Source organism: Fukomys damarensis, unplaced genomic scaffold, assembly GCF_012274545.1.
Source record: "Fukomys damarensis isolate Sample0158 unplaced genomic scaffold, DMR_v1.0_HiC HiC_scaffold_3, whole genome shotgun sequence".
Lineage (NCBI taxonomy): Eukaryota > Metazoa > Chordata > Mammalia > Rodentia > Bathyergidae > Fukomys > Fukomys damarensis.
The window spans coordinates 36,465,283-36,482,641 of NW_022900915.1; the positions used below are offsets into that span (position 1 = coordinate 36,465,283).

Here is a 17,359-nt window from a genome sequence, read left to right on the forward strand (position 1 = left end):
CACACACACACACACACACACACACACACACACACACACACACACACACACACATTTTCTCTCTCTCACCATGCAGGCTCTGTTTGTCTGGAGACCCTAACAAAAATACCATATTCACCTATGAAAACCATAAAGCTGGTAAAAATCACAACCAAGGCCTGGTACTTGGTGACGGACACTCTTGTGCTGCCAAGGCTGGAAATGCTTAATCCTTCTGGACAACAGTTTGGCAATTTCAGTATTGTTAAAATGTCATGCTTTAATCCAATAATTTCATTTCAAGGAATCTGTGATGTGGAAAAATGGCAAATTCACTGTAGACTTTGTAAATATTAAAAGTGGGGGCTGGGGAGAAATGAAACGTTGGATGCTGGAACATGGGAAAAACTTGGTAAATTCTATAATGAGATAGATATTGTGAATCTATTAAAAAAACTGAAGTCTCCTTGGTGGGAAAGGAAATTCTAACGATAATTAGAATGACTCAGTGAAATAAGCAGGAGATAAAACTGTGGATCCCAATTTTGTACTGTAATCCACAGTACCTAGACATAAACAGAAATGCTTCAGTGATTAGACGTGATTATGTATGATGAGGACAGATCTGTTTATTTTAAAAATTATATCCTCGCCACTATCCATAATTTCTAAAACATGTATTGATCGATTCCATAAGAAAGAAAAGAAGGCTTTTTCAAGAAATAGGCAGATTCTAATTAGAAGCTACAAAGTAGGAAGCCAACCCTAATATCACCTGGAGAGATCCCCCGAAAGGCAGGTGTGGTTTCCCAGAGTATACACAGCTGGTCGGATGAGCTGACTGCATTTGAGGCCCCACTTTTTCATCAGAGGTGCTCACAACAGAAATTCTTATGTAAAGAACCCACACTTGAATGCTGCTGTGGTTGCATGAGCTTTTTCAGTTTTCCAAATACGAGTCCTTAACAGACTGCAAAATACTCTAGTTTATCAAGTTTTGAAAAAAATTTTATGACTAAAAATTTTAAAGGAAAGAAACAATACAAAATGTAACTTCACAAATGTCACTATCATTGTAACCCTGCCACCCGAGGTATTACAAGTACCTGCTTCCTGATTCTTTATTCCTCTTGATATTTCAAATGACCAAGTTGTTAGCACATTGCATTAGAAGGTAATCATTAGTTTTCCTGACGCTGCCGCTAGTTAATAAATTAGGATAAACACAGACTGAGGTTCTTGCAATAAGGTGTATTTTCAGTTTTGACCCTGAGTAAACACCTCTAATGTTGTCAACACATCAACTGTATCATTATTGTAGTTGGAAATTTTAACTAGCAACACAAAATATTTAAAATGATCTCTGCAATAATTTGGTATCACAAAAACACTCACTTTATGTATTCAAATGTAAATTTCCTTAAAATCAACAGGGGACAGCTGTATTAAAAGGGAAGTGAAGATTCAAGAGGGACAAAAATTAATAGTTCTAATACAGCCTATCATTTTATCACAAAAAAAAAAAAAAAAAGGGAAAAAAAGCACCTTCAAATCACTGGAAAACATACGCAAACAAAAAATAATGCAGGGAGGTGAACAAGCAATTCAAAACAGAAATAAAAATGCTAAATAAATCTACACAAAGATATGCAAACTCACAGGCTTTGTAAGGATAAATGAGAACATGCACTTAGTCTACTCTCTGGTACTTGATAAGTGGTTATTAAAACATAGCTAATAAGTGAAGAAATGGAAATAAGAAGTGGCCAGAATGTGGGGAAACAAGTTCTGCCACAATTTATGGCTTGAGTGTAAATATCTATGGAAAACATTTTGACGATAACTTTTCTAAAATTAAAAAATATATATATGTGTGTACGCATCCTGATATATAGAACCTGAGTATATGTGGCATGTATATAACACAAATATAAAATATGTAGCTTTTCACTGTGGCGCTCCCTTTTCAAAATTCATGCTATGGAAAATCTGAGCATGAATGTACAAAGACACACACACACACACACACACACACACACGGTGGAAGTCCCCCCCCCCCATGTGTTGAAGATCTGGTCTTCAGGTCAGAGTCCCGGGAAGCAGTAGGCCTTTTAATAGGCGGGGTCTAGTGGAAGCCCTTAGGCCGGCTCAGGACACACCCACAGGGACCATGAGAAATCAATATAATGAGAAATCAATATAATATAAGACTGATCAGAGTCAATGAAGAAACATGAGAGAGTTCAGACAACATAAGAAACCTATTCACAGAAGTAATGACAGAAAACTCCCCAAGTAGGGGAAAAGAACTTGACATACAAATAAGTGACTCCAACCAGCCAACATACAGGACTCCAACTAGCTGTGATTAAAAAAGTCTACGCAGGCTGGGGATTTAGCTCAGTGTTTCCGTCACCTTCCTCACAAGCACAAGGACCCAACAGAAGAACAAAAATTTACAAGCAGTTAGAGAAAAGAAACAAATCACATACAAAGGAAAGCCCAACAGAATCACAGCAGATTTCTCAACACAAACTCTCAACGCAAGACGAGTTACATATTTCAAGCCCTAAAGAGAAACACCCTCCAACCCAGATTGATGTACCCTGCAAAACTATCTTTCAAAATTGATGGAGAAATAAGATGCTTTCATGACAAAGAGCACCTTAGGAATTTCATAAATACCAAACCAACATGCCAAAGAATTCTAGGGAAAGACAATGAGAATCACAGCCTCAGGAAGCCCAGCAGAATGAACCCATCAGGCACAAGAAGGTAAGGGCAACGGGGGGAGAATCCAACAAAAAGAAAAAGTCATTAAAAGGATAAGTCAATACATATCAGTTATAACCATCAATGGTAATGGTCTCAACTCACCAATCAAAACAAACAGACTAGTAGAATGGGTCAAGAATCAAGATCTAACAATATGCTGCAAACAAGAAACACACTTAATTCAAAAAGAAACTCACAGACTGAAAGGGTGGAAAACAGTACTCTATGTGATAGGAACCCCCAAAAAGCAGGAGTACCTATCCTCTTCACAGATCAAGAGAATTTCAAACCAACATTGATTAAGAGTAACAAAAAAGGACACTACATCCTTGTAAAGGGAACAATCCAAGAGGAAGAGATGACAATCATAAATATATATGCACCAAACACTAGTGCACCCAACTATATAAAACAAATACTAACAGACATGAAATATCGAATAAGCACTAATGCAATAGTAGTGGGGGACCTCAATACCCCACTGTCACAAACAGATCAACTAGACAAAAAATACAGAAAGAAACACTAGAACTCAATCAAACTCTTGAACAAATGAACTTAACAGATGTTTACAGAGTGTTCCACCCCACAAAATCAGAATATACATTCTTTTCAGCTGCACATGGGTCATTCTCCAAAATAGACCACATCCTTACTCACAGAACATACTTAAGTAAGTGTGAAGGAACCGAAGTGATCCCCTGTATATTATCAGACCATAGTGTGGTGAAATTAGACATCAACAGTAAAAGAAACTGCAAGAATTTCATAAACACATGGAAATTGGGGTCAGAGATATAGCTCAGTGATTCTACCGCCCTCCTCACAGGTGTGAGATCCCAAGTTTGATCTCTGGTACCAAAAACAAACAAACAAACAAAAAACCACATGAAAATTGAACAACACACTTCTGAATAACCAAGTGGTCACAGGAAATTCAAGAAGAAATCAGACAGTTCCTATAATTAAATGACAATGACAATAGAACATATCAGAATCTATGGGATGCAATGAAAGCAGTCTGTCTTAGGGAAATTCATAGCAGTGAATATTCATAAAAACAGAGTGAGTTCAATTACACAACCTGTTGCTGAACCTCAAGATTCTAGAAAAAGAAGAGCACGACAAACCCAAAGTTCATACAAGGGAAGAAATTATAAAGATCAGGGCAGAAGTCAATGCAATGGAGACTAAGAGAACAATGCAAATCATGAAGCCAAGAGTTGGGTCTTTGAAAGAATAAACAAAATTGATAAACCCTCAGCCAACCTTATTAAAAAAAAAAGGCCCAAATCTATACAATTAGGAATGAAAAGGTTGAAATTACAGTGCACTCAGCAGAAATCCAGAGTATTATCAATACCTACTCTGAGAACCTATACACCAGTAAGATGGAAAATCCAGAAGAAAAGGACAGATTCCTAGATAGGTATGAATTACCATAGTTGAATGCAGATGACTTAACACTTCTAAACAACCCACTATCAATCAACAAAATTGAAAATGTAATTGAAAACTTGCCAACTAAGAAAATCCCAGGTCCTGATGGCTTCACTACTGAATTGTGTATGACATTTAGAGAGGAACTATTGCCACTACTGTTTAAACTCTCCAATGAAATTGAAAGGGAAGCAATACTCCCAAATTCACTCCTGGAAACAAGGGCCACATTGATTTCCAAAGCAGAGAAAGACCCAACCAAAAAAGAGAAGTATAGGCCAATCTCACTAATGAACATAGATTCAAAAATCCTTAATAAGTTACTGTCAAAGAGAGTGCAGAAGATCGTCAAGAAGATCATATACTCTGACCAAGTGGGATTCATCACAAGGATGCATAGGCCAATCTCACTAATGAACATAGATTCAAAAATCCTTAATAAGTTACTGTCAAAGAGAGTGCAGAAGATCATCAAGAAGATCATATACTCTGACCAAGTGGGATTCATCACAAGGATGTAAGGATGGTTCAACATATGCAAATCAGTAAGTGTAATACACTATATTAAGAGAGCCAAAGACAAAAACCATACAATCATCTCAATAGATGCAGAAAAAGCATTTGACAAAGTACAAAATGCATTTAGGATAAAACCCCCAAAATATTGGAATAGACGGCCTCTACTGCAATCTGATAAAAGCCATCTATAAAAAAATCAGTAGCCAATATTATACTAAATGGCCAAAAACTGAAATCCTTCACACTAAATTCAGGAGCAAGACAAGGATGCCCATTATCACCTCTCCCGTTCAACATGTTTTGGAAACATTAGCCACGGCAATTAGACAGGAGAAAGAAATAAAAGGAATAAAGACAGGAAATGAAGTCAAATAGTCATTATTTGCAGATGACATGATACTCTATATAGAAGATCTCAAGAACTCCACCAAAAGTCTTGTAGACTTAATAACCAAATTCAGTAGAGCAGCTGGATACAAGGTCAATGCACAAAAATCAATAGCTTTTTTGTACATGGAAAACAGACTCACTGAAAGAGAAATGGGGCAGTCAATTCCTTTCACAATAGCATCCAAAAAACTGAAACACCTATGAATCATCCTAACATAGGAAATGAAAGACCTGTACTCTGAAAACTATAGCACTGTGAAAGAAGAGGCTGAAGGTGATATCAGAAAATGGAAAGACATCACTTGCTCCAGGGTTGGAAGAACCAACATAGTAAAAATGCCATATTTTCCAAACTGCTATATAGATTCAATGCAATCCCATTGAAAGTCCAGCAGCATACTTCACAGACCTTGAGAAAACAATCCAAAAATTCATTTGGAACAAGAAGAGACCTAGAATAGCAAAAGCAATTCCAAGACAAGGTATGGGATATCACAATCCCCAACTTGAAACTATACTAGAAAGCTACTGTGATAAAAACAGCATGGTACTGGGAAAAAACAGACCCGAGCCAGTGGAACAGATTAGAAGACACAGAAATAAATCCAGACACATTCAGCCACCTCATCTTTGACAAAGGAGCCAAACACCCTCACTGGAGGAAGGATAGCCTCTTTAATAAATGGTGTTGGGAAAACTGGGTTTCAACTTGCCAAAGACTAAAACTAGAACAATTTCTCTCACCATGTACTAAACTAAAATTGAAATGGATTAAAGACCTAAATATTAAAACAGGAACATTAAACCGGCTGGAAGAGAGGTTAGGTAGAACTCTGGAAGACACTGGTGTAGGAAAAGATTTTATGAACAAAACCTCTGTTGCCTTGAGCTAGCACAATCAATTAACAAGTAGGATCTCTTATTAAAAATCTTCTGCATAGCAAGAGAGACCACCAACAGTGTGAAAAGGCAACCCACACTGTGGGAAAATATTTTCACCAGCTGTTTCTCAGATAAAGGTCTACTATCTAGAATATATAAAGAAGTTAAAAAAAATCAGACCTTTCAAATTTAAAGACCTAATCCACAAATGGGTATCTGAAATGAACAGATATTTTTCAAAGAAGTAGAAATACAAATAAACATATGAAAAAATGTTTAACATCATTGGTCATTCAAGAGATGTAGATGAAAAGAAAGCTCAGATTCCACCTCACTCCAGAAAGCATGGCTGCTATCGTGAAATCATCCAATAACAAATGGTGGTGGGGCTGTGGGGAAAGAGGAACCCTGCTCCATTGTCGGTGGGAGTGCAGACTGGTGCAACCACTGTGGAAGTCAGTATGGAGATACCTCAAAGAACTAGGATTAGAGGTTCCATTTGACCCAGCTATTCCCTGCTGGGTATCTTCCCCAAAGAACTAAAAAAAATCATACCACACTGATACATGTGCACCTATATTCATAGCGGCACAATTTGTAATAGCTAAAACTTTAAAGCAACCCAACTGCCCATCAGAGGGAGACTGGATAAATAAAATGTTTTTTTGTTTGTTTGTTTGTTTAATAAAATGGAGTACTACTCAGCCATAAAGAATGAGAAGCTAGAAACATTTATAGATAAATGTATGCACATTGAGGCGATACTTTTAAGTGAAATACATAGGTCACATGTTTAAATACTGGAGAGTTTCTCTAGAGTGAGAAACTGAAAGTGTAAGTAAGGAGTAAAAGGTCTAATAGATAATGTGAAATAGGAAGAAAAGGTGCAAAGGGGAAGGGGAGATGGGAGGGGTGGGGGAAAAGAAGGGAATGGAATTAAAATGAGAAAAAGAAAAACTGGAAACAAAGTCTTTGAAGATAAGGAGGGGTAGATGGGTTGAAGGGAGGGCAGGGGAATGGGGGAAAACAAAAGAACCAAGATGGTTTATGTAAAGCTGCAAATTTCCAAATGTTGAGTGTCATTATATTGTATTCCTTAAATGTACCAATAAAATTAATTTTTAAAAAAGTCAGTTCACTTGGCCATTGATCCATAGTGGTTTTCTTCTGTTGTAACAATACATTCTGAGGTACTAGGAGATTTTCTTCTAATTAACACTCCTGTCTTTCCACTGGGCCCCATTTGAGGCCAGGCGGACACATGTGTGAGGTCACTGTTTCTGATAAAGAACCCTTTGGCCAAGGGGTTCACGAAGCGCAAGGGCTGCGGGCCACTGGGGCTCGCCTCACAACCACTGTATGTAACAAACACTGAGGTAGACTTTTCTGAAATTAATCCAGGCAGCCCCCCAATTTAAATCAATGCCAGTAAAATGTGAAAGGTTATAATGGTAGTAAAATGTGGGAGGTTAGAACATGATCCCAAAAATGTAATTCTGAACAGTTCCCTCAGTATGAGAATCTTTCTGAATCACAACGAAAAGACAAAGTGACTGTAACTGGCACACCAGCATGCCTTTGTGGACCGGAGTGTGTCTGTATTTCCTTCTGACCGCAGTGCGGGTTATGTCTGTGACTGCCTGTCCGTATACACCAATCACACTTACCATGTATGTGACTGCTTAGAAGCAGTAAGGATAGTGTAAGAATTTCTGCCTACATAGCATTTTACCTTTCAAAGATTTTTTTTCACTTCTATTAGCTAATTATTATCTTCAAATTAAGCAGGGAGATCATTAGTAAAAGTGCCTTCATACGATTATGAATAGCTAAGTCTTGGAGGTGGCCTAAATGTCCATCGAGAGGTGAATGGAGAAAGAACGGGTGATATTTACATACCACGGGGTTGTACTCTGCCATAAAGAAAGACGAACTTGGGTCACTCGTAGGAAACCATAATGTTATGTGAAATAAATCAGACGCACAAGCTTAAAAACCGCATGGTTTCTCTTATATGAAAAACCCAAAACATAAGTAAAGAGAAAAATCAAAGCGATAGTAGGAAGTGGAGAGACAGACTGGGAATGGGACCAAGGGATGGCGGGAGGAGGCAGGGAGGAGAAAGGATGGAAAAAGAACTGAGTTGTGTTTTGTACAACTCCCCACAAGGACTGCAAACACTATGGACTGCACACGTGTACCAATAAAAAATTATGAATAGGCGATTTTTTTCCTATTTAGCTTTTTCCTTTGTCACATATTTTCATTAGACCAACAGAGCTCGTTAAGCCTCATTATCACAAAGGTTTTGCTTTGTTTTCAACGCATGTGAAATCCATGAAGAGCACCGTGCGCGCTCCCGAGGTACTGGATAGCAGCGGATCGCTTCGGGGGTCAGATTTCCAGTCCGCCAGGGCTCACCAGGAAGGGCTCAGGGGGCCCGGCCGCCTTCCCACCCCTGCGCTCTGCACACACGGCATCCACTCTGATCCCATCTCCCTTGTCACGGTCAGGGCCTCGTGGTCCCTCCACGCCCCCCAGAAACACGCCCGCAGAAGCCACTCGGGAGGCAGCGGGGACAGAGGCAGCGGTCCCGGTACTCACAGGTCTCCGTGGACGAGCCCGTAGGTCTGCGCCATGCTCCGCCGGCCGAGGCCTCGCAGGACCAGGACGAGCAGGATCACCACGGGGGCCGGCAGCCCCCAGCCCAGCAGCAGGAACCGCAGGCAGCGCCGCTCCGTGTGCTCGTCGCTCAGAACCAGCACGTACCAGAAATTCACCGACTGAGGAAGGAAGAGAGGGGGCGCTCGGTGAGTGAGGGGTCAGGACGCCAGCCCGGCCACTCACCGCACTTCCTGTGGTCTCCGACCTCACCTCGGTCCTACTGCGCCGGAACTGTTCCGGAGATCTGGGTTGGAAGAAACGGGCACTGATACTCAAATCTACTTCCCGTGAGGACAACTCGTGACGGTGAGCATGAAGGGTTTCAGGCTTTTCGATCCTCTTTACGAATCCAGGTTACACACATGGCAGGGCCAGACGCTGCCCCCGAAGCGGGTGCCACCGTGAAGGTGTCCCCTGCCTCGGGGTCACACAAAACCACCGCCCCTCGCCGGGTTAGGCTGTGTGGTCTCTTCAGCCTCAGCCGTTTACACTCACTTTTCTTTTGCATATTCAGTGGACAGATATTTATTGCGTGCTTACTAATCTCAGAGACCAGCGAGACACTGGGGACGGGCAGTGAGAGACCTTTAATCCCGAATCCTGGATCCCAAAAAAGCAGGCAATAAGCACTCACGGGTCTGTTTTATGTTTATGGTGTATTTTACGTTTATATAATATATTATGTCTCTTAGTGTATCAAGATACAGATACACAAGGAGCAAGGATGTAAAGTGTGAAGGAGATGCAGAGACAGATTAGGTAAACAGGGAAACCAAGGCCTTCGAATGTTACCATTGGCCCCAAATTCCACACCCAGGCAAGTATAGACAATGTCTGTTGTCTTCTACTGTTCTCATCCCATGAGGAATGCTTGCATTTAACTGTCATCTCGTACAGCAATGATGCTGAGTGTCTTGCCGTCCACAGTCCATACAGTGACCCTCAGCACCTGTGCACTAGCAACTTAACATGGGCAGAGTGGGGGATGACTGAATGCCAGGCACACGCGCTACCTTTGGGACAGCCTCAGAGAAGTAACGCTGCCTGAGCTCAGTTTCCTGACTCGCAAAGTACGGTAGAGAGCAAATGCAGTAGGCTGTGGGAAATGAGGAACACGGGTAATCACCTCCCTCAGATCTCCTACTGGGATGTGACAAAGGAGAAAGAGCCTAAGACCAAACGCAGACACAGACACAATGGAAATCCTGTGTGAAAAATAATACGCTTGATGTTTGTGTGAAGGCTTTCAGGTGCTCTTCACCGGCTTTGAGTAAAGTCTAGCCGGACTGGATTAGCCTTGGGGAACTAGCATTACGCTAAACAGGGGAAGGATAAAAATGTTTGGTTCCTTGGACACTTTTATTTCTGAATTTAATTTGCTGTCAGTATTCTTTATCTTTATGTACATCTGCTTATATGTAATTATAAAGTGTGTTTTGAGTTGCTGCTTATGTAACTTCGTTCTAACTTCTTTATAAGAATTAATTAGAGTCAAAGAAGTCCTTTCCCCCTCTATGCAGATTTAGCAGAGGAATGTGGATCTAAAATAAAGGGGATGGGTCAAGTGTCACACAAAGATTAACCCCAGAATATAAGTGCTGATCTTCTGTATGAAGAAGACGTCTCTGTGTCCCTGTAACATGGAGCCCAAGAGGTACCGCAGTGGGGAGAACCAAAGAAGAGGACACGTGGGTAAATGACTTCTAGGTTGTCATCGTCGTGTAGCCTGGACATTTTCAAATGTTTGCTTTTGCCATCAGGGGGGACCTCTGTGCCATCCAGCCTGCCTGCCTTCTACACGTGAGCTCAGTGTGGTTGTTAGATTTCTACACACAACCCTTCTGCAGTGCTGCCGGATTCTTGAATACTTGATGAAGCAATGGGCACTCTGAATATCGTAAGCTTTTGTGTATAAATCCCTTCTTAATGGCACCCAATCACAGCCATGTACCATAATGACTGCATTTCCCCATTACATATTATGTTTTAGACAAGAGAATGAAAATACCATGTAATAAAACAAATACTTTAGAAATAGTACGGATCCACACGTAAGATTAATTTTGACTAACTCATTTCAAATCTCACTTGAACTTTATTTAAATATTAAAAGGTGTGCACACGTTGGGATGTATGACTGCTCGTGAGCTGCTCTGTCCTGAGCTTGGTCCCACAGCACCCCATCACCGCCACCGTGGTGGGCTCAGCCAAGCGCCTGTGACTCTGCTCTGAAGGCCATAGCCCGGGCCAGTCCTCTGTCCCTGAGCTCCTTTTATCTCCATGAACGTCTAAAGGGCTCAGCAGAAACGAGAGCGTATCTGAAGCCCGGTGGGAGAGGCAGCCACCCGCACCGTGTGGAAGAGAGCGTGTGGGACAGAGGACCGGTTGGTCCAAACCTCCCTGGGCTCACAGGCCCTGTGAGCCCAGCTGCTCTCACAGAGCTTAGGCTCAAGGATTATCCTGTATACCGACTCCTTTTATGATCACTGTTTAAATCAGCTGCGCTGTGTTTTCCTTTCTTCTTCCAAAACAATTTGTATATCTATATCCTGAAGCAAGCGGGTCAAAACCTCCAGTTTTCGCTATTCTTCGAACAAAAAGACGACACAGCATTTGACCATCTTCCTGTCCTCAACTCATGGCTTTTCCTTCATAATCTAACTTAAGAGCATAATGAGATCATTATATTTGCACAGCGATTTCACTTGGCAGATACATAGCACATGACATATGTGCCTGAATGCGGTGCACTAATCCAGTGCAGGCGCTCGTGATGCCAACTGCAGGTGTCACTGATGGGAGCACATTCATGCTGATGGAGCGTGGTTCACCATGCTTACCACAGTCTTACTCTTGCCTGCTGAAGACTCAACGTGAACTGGAAACTTCAACATCTAGATCTCTATTTACCTTTCTATGTCTTAGCCTTAAAGACGTTAGAAGAATGTTGTGAGCTCGTCCAAGACTAGCTGACATTACTATGTAGTCATGTTACATTTTTAGCCAAAACGTTATTATCTCAAATGTGCAGCAGCTCTGTTAATGACCTGACTACTCCTACAATGCACACACACGCAGCATACCTAGTGGTGTAGCATCGAGACTATTCAAACTGATGTAGTCTCTAAAGACATGTCTGGAACGACTAGGACATATTTTTACCACTATAAACCATCAGTTGGTCACTTTGAAAGGGACAACACGAAGAACATTTTACAGTTTAAAAAAAAAATCAGAGCCTGGTGTGGTAGCGCACGCCTGTAATCCCAGCCCTTGGGAGGCTGAGGCAGGAGGACCGCTGTGAGTTCAAGACCAGCCTGGGCTACATAGTGAGTTTCAGGTCAGTCTCACTACATAGTGAGACCCTGTCTCAAAAAACCAAAAAAAAAAAAAATTCAGTAACGTTAGCAGTTAGCTACACTTTTAATATGAATTATGTGCATTGGGTAACTCAACTACCACCTTATTTTCATTATTGCTTATCGGTAAAGGATGGTTTATTTTTATTTTGCATATTTATCATCTCATCACTGGCATATCAGGATTACTGGGGTGACTATACTTGGGAGAATTTAATTAAAAGCCAATTTTAATAAATGTTAAGAAAATTATGCAATGATATTCTTTTTTTTCTCTTTGAGTTTATTGGTACATTTTAGGTATACAGTACAGTTACATTCATCATTGGGATCCTGTACCTTTGCATGACACATCTTGGTTCTCATTTTTTCCCTTATCCCTGACCTCCCTTCATCCCCTTCTGCCTTCCCTATTTACAAAGACTTTATTTCCATTTTTTCATTTTCTCAATGACATTTTTGAAAATTTCCTATCATAAGCTGAATCTATAGAAATATGGGAAAGAGGATTTGAACAGCTTGTCCCATAAACCACCAGATCAACAATGTGAATATAATCAAGAGGGGTTTTTTTTTGGTACCAGGGATCAAACTCTGGTCCTTGTACTTGCGAGGCAGGCCACCGAACTGCTGAGCTAAATCCCCGGCCCTTCAAGAGGGGTTTTTTAAAGAGTTTTTTTAATTTATAAAAATTGAGAAAGACTGACGTGGCTCTGCATGGGTACACTGTGTTTTTCTGCCAACACCATTCGTTACCTCTGAGTTTCAATTTCCTCCTCTGATAAAAGGAGAGGTTTAACTATAGTTGATAACAATTTCCTGACACTCTCTGATTTAATTATGGTAGAAATGATGATTCCCTAATAAAAATATTAATTTCATGGCTGCATAGACCACAATTTTCAGTGGCAATACAGACCTGAGAGATCACCTGACCAGGCCCTCTTATTTCCAGATGAAGACACAGAGGCAGGGAGAGAAAAACATGGGCTTCTCCAATAATTATAGAACTGGAAATGGGACACAGTCCAAAGAGCCCTGAGGACACCAGTCAAATTTAAGATTAATGTCCACGGAAATCCACACACGCAGTGACAGTATCACTGAGTGCGAGTGTGCTTCCCTTCGTGTCCCCTTTACTTTCTCACCATGTATGAGAGTAAAAGTGCATTTTCCTGGTAGAACTTTATGCAAGGATAACCATGTCTCTCTCCCTACCCTGTTCATTTTGTGCTAACATTTAATGAAAACTGATAAAGGTTCATCAAACTAGAAATGGCTTGAGACATAAATGCGTTGTAGATTTTTTATATACACAATATTAAAAATTAAATTCTGCACCCTTTCATAGACTGCTTTGCATATAATCTGTATGGGAAAGATATCAAAGGAAGATGTCCACAATTTGTTTGGAGTAGCTAGCATATTTATTTCATTTCCAGGGGCATTTTCAGTGACTACTGTTTTCCAAGTGTCTATTATAGCAAAGTCAGAGACATACTTTGTTAAATGTTTTTGCCCCAGGCCATAATTTTGCTTTCATATGTTCCATAAATTCACTCATTAACTTAGCCATGTATCGTTAACAAAAGTCATTAACGTATCCATATATCCGCATATCATATATATTAATATATTAAGTAACATATAAAGGAGAAAGGCTGCCATCTTAGGTGAAAATAGGCTCCTTGAACTCTGTAAGTTTTCACGGGATGTGGGATAAAGATTGGGCTTCTGGCTGCTGTTGTTTACTGGGCACTTTGAACTGACTTAGAGCGTCCAGTTTAGTCTGAGATCAGGGCTCCGTTACATCTGTCCACGGCCGTGCGTTCTCAATCCTTCCTTTCCAGGGCGTCCTAGGAAACATCACTGCATGTCCTTGCCTTTGTTCTCTTCCCTCTGTCTTAGAATTTATTGTGTGAAGTAAACCGCAAGGCTGTGTGAGGACTAGAGAACTCAGCATTTCGTAGGTATGTCACTTTATCTTGGCGATTACCAGTCTGATGTCCTTCATACTTTTGATGTCCCCTCAAATTAAATCAAGGACAAAGGAAAACCAGGGCTAATTTTAGCAGTGTGCTTCCTGTTGCTATTCGCTGGTACTCAGCAGCCTTTCTACCAAGGAATAAAGAGAAGGCTTCTTCATAGCCTGGTTACGGGGAGAAGTTATGGCACAACATGGAAATAATGCCCCAGTACAACCGTAAAGTTTCCGTTTACTTCTATTGCATATGAATGTCTCAAATAATTTACTTGCGATTTATTTTTCTTCTTGATATAACTCATGGTTTGGCAATCCAATTAGGAGCATGTTTCGTGTAAATATTAACAGTAAAGGCATACTTCCCAGGAATTTATTCAATGTATACTCTCTAAGTAAACAAATGTTCAGCGTGCAAGAGTGTACAAGGAAACCTTGTTTACAACAGCCAGAATTACTGGCAACAATCAGAATTTCATCGGTCAGAGACCAGAAAAATAAATCACTGCATAACAATATAATAGCATGGAAAAGAGCATAGATGTACATGGTGAACTTAAAGATGTCCAAATTTATATAATATACAAGGACACACGTGCACTTGTTTATGTATTTATAAATATTTGTCTATTCATGGGATCTTTCTGGAGGGTTACTCAGGAAGCCACACGAAACATGTAGCTTGGAGCCTGGTGTTGAGGACAAGGCAGCAAGTGGAGAATGTGTACGTGAAATAGCAAGAAAGACTTTCCTTTCATTTTACATTTCTCTGGTGTTTATCTTTCGTACCATGAATATATGTTACCTCTAAAATTAAAGAAAACAGAGAAAGGGAGCGGCAGTCGAACAACTAGCAAAACAAAGATGTCGCTAGATTTTAAATTCTCATAGCTAGTCTTTCTTAAAGTAAACATGACCTCAGTTCTCTTCAGGAAGTGGGAAATGATTTCAGTCATTCCACTGAGGGATTTAACATGAAGAGCAAACAGAAGGGTGATTTAATACCCACGGCCAAGAAGGAGGTTCGTGAATTGTTTGCTTGAAAACAAAATAAGCGAAGTGTTTTGTTGGGATATTCCCACTGTACACGGCGTCACTTCGCTGTCACGGGAAGGGGGATTCTGAAGGACGGGGTCAAGGCCACTGCTACGAGCCGTGCAGTCCTTCAGACAGGGTTTGCGATTATCCAGTTTGCTTAGGCTTCGCAGGTAGTATCTGCCTCACTTAGTGCCTTTCTACTCTGTTCCACTGGTTCTCTTTTGTAATAGAGGTGTAAGTTATATTGCAAGCAGAATATTGAACATGTTTGAAAATCTGATATTTTGGCCACATGTATTAGTTTAACAAGTTATAAGAACATCTATATCTATATATCTATATCTAATCTACCTATCCCTATCTCTATCTATCTATCTATCTATCTATCTATTAATTAAACTGTGCCAGGTAGCACGCCAGCCTCTCCTGTTGTGTTCATTTATCTTCCTCCAATCCTCAAAGACAGGTTCTGTTATTACAACTTGACCTGTCTGATAAGTGAACTCAGACTCAATAGGTTATGGAACTTGTTTAACAATACATTATTCTTTAGCTCTTCTAAAATTTAACCCATCTTTACTATAAGGGTATTAAAATGTTATTTATTTATTTATTTAATTTTTTAGTACTGGGAATTGAAGTTAGCTCCTTGCGCTTGCAAGGCAGGCACTGGCACTACTGAGCTAAATCCTTGGCCCTTAAAATAAGGTTATTTAAATAATTTATTTTAAGATTGAAGAGATAATACAGACAAAAAATAAATAGATTCTTACATGCTTAGTCCAATGATTAAAAAATGAAGGAGTAATTACATTGTTATTGTAACTATGCATGGATTAGACTCACTCCTAAACTTCTAAAATCTGTGAAGCAGAGTCATTAAAGTGCTAAGATTCATTTAAGTTTTTTCAACCCAATTCTACTAACATTAGTCCAACCCTTTCCATAACATTTTAAAAATGGATTCCAGTTTGAAAAAAAGATTTTAGTACACAGCATTTTATAATGGGAAAATATAGGTTGGTAAAACGACAACCTCTGACCACAAAATAACCTATTAAAAGTAACCTTCTTAGAATTCAAAAGTTATTGAATTTTTCCCTTGTGGTTATACCACAAACCATGAAAAATGTGTGGTGTACCATGTGAAATACATTAAACTTCACTGGCGCTTGAAATAGTTCTCCTGAACCATTAGTCATACAGAAACCTAATTAATTTACTAACTGTGCATCAGCCCCCGACAGCAGGGCTCTTCGGCCTCCATGAAGTTGGGTGGCAATCTTACATGGCATCTTGTTCAGTGCTCCCCAAGGCAGGAAATTCGTGAAACGTGAAAGTTGGTCGGTTTGCTCTGTTTGGATTCGCTCTACTTCTAGAAATAGCCTGTACAACACGGACTGTTCTTTGGCTACAAAGGCTCTTAACTGGAATCAAAATGTGCTTCCCCTTTTGGACCTTTTTGTTCTGGTCCTGCCAAACAGCTCTCTCATACAGCTTCCTTTTCTGTCACAGTGCTTTGGGACCAGGGGCTCTCCCACCCCTCTAAATTCTTTCCAGGCTGGGTGTGGCCAGCCGCCTGCAGCATCCTGTGGGACTGTCCCCTGGCGAACGTCCCTGAAGACACTGCTGGGCCACTGCTGTTACTCCACAAGCTGGGCTGCCTCTGTCCTGTCACCCATGCAGCTGAGGTCTGCGTGTGTTCTGGACACAGGCGGGCCCAAAACTGAGTTTATGTTAGATTAAAATTTGGAGTCATTCACACTGAGTTTCATCTGGAGATGTCTTTCCCACCCCCATATTCAATCTGGAAGAACGATTTCTCTTGTATCTGAATGCAAGTAGCTCCCCGTCTTCACTGGCTTTTCCACTCTCAGCCCTGTAATATCTGCAAATCTGATAGGTGGTATCTTGGGTTTTCATCCAAGTCATTACTAAAAAACGCAGAATGGATCAGGGGCAGGGATGACCTTTGGCACAGCACCAGGACCTCAGTCCAGACAGAGAACAACCTATGTGAGAACCTACCTATTAAAAAGTTCAGTTTAGATCAACTCCGGAGGCATTCTGCCACCAGAAAAATCTAGGAAGTGCCAAGTACCATAATTCTAGCATATAGCTAAGTTTTATGCTATAGGATTTGGATTTCATTTTGAAAAAATTTTTGAGGGGGTGTTAGAGAACACTGCATATTTTCCATAATTAGTGTTGACAAAGAACTATAAAACACTAATTCTGCAAGTTCGGAGTTATCCCCATATGCAGATTCAGAAACAAACATTGGAGAGAGTTAATACTTTGATTAAGCTTACACAGATGATGGCAGATTCAA

The 17,359-nt window shown here is 40.4% G+C and overlaps 1 protein-coding gene across 1 annotated transcript in view; it reads right to left on the bottom strand.

Annotated features, from left to right (window-relative positions):
* Adgrv1 (adhesion G protein-coupled receptor V1) overlaps positions 1–17,359 on the bottom strand; it is a 405,831-nt gene that overhangs the window by 106,934 nt on the left and 281,538 nt on the right. Inside the window, exon 85 of the mRNA XM_033767703.1 lies at positions 8,590–8,768. Coding sequence (XP_033623594.1) covers positions 8,590–8,768 — 179 coding nt within the window. The remainder of the gene's footprint in view (positions 1–8,589; positions 8,769–17,359) is intronic.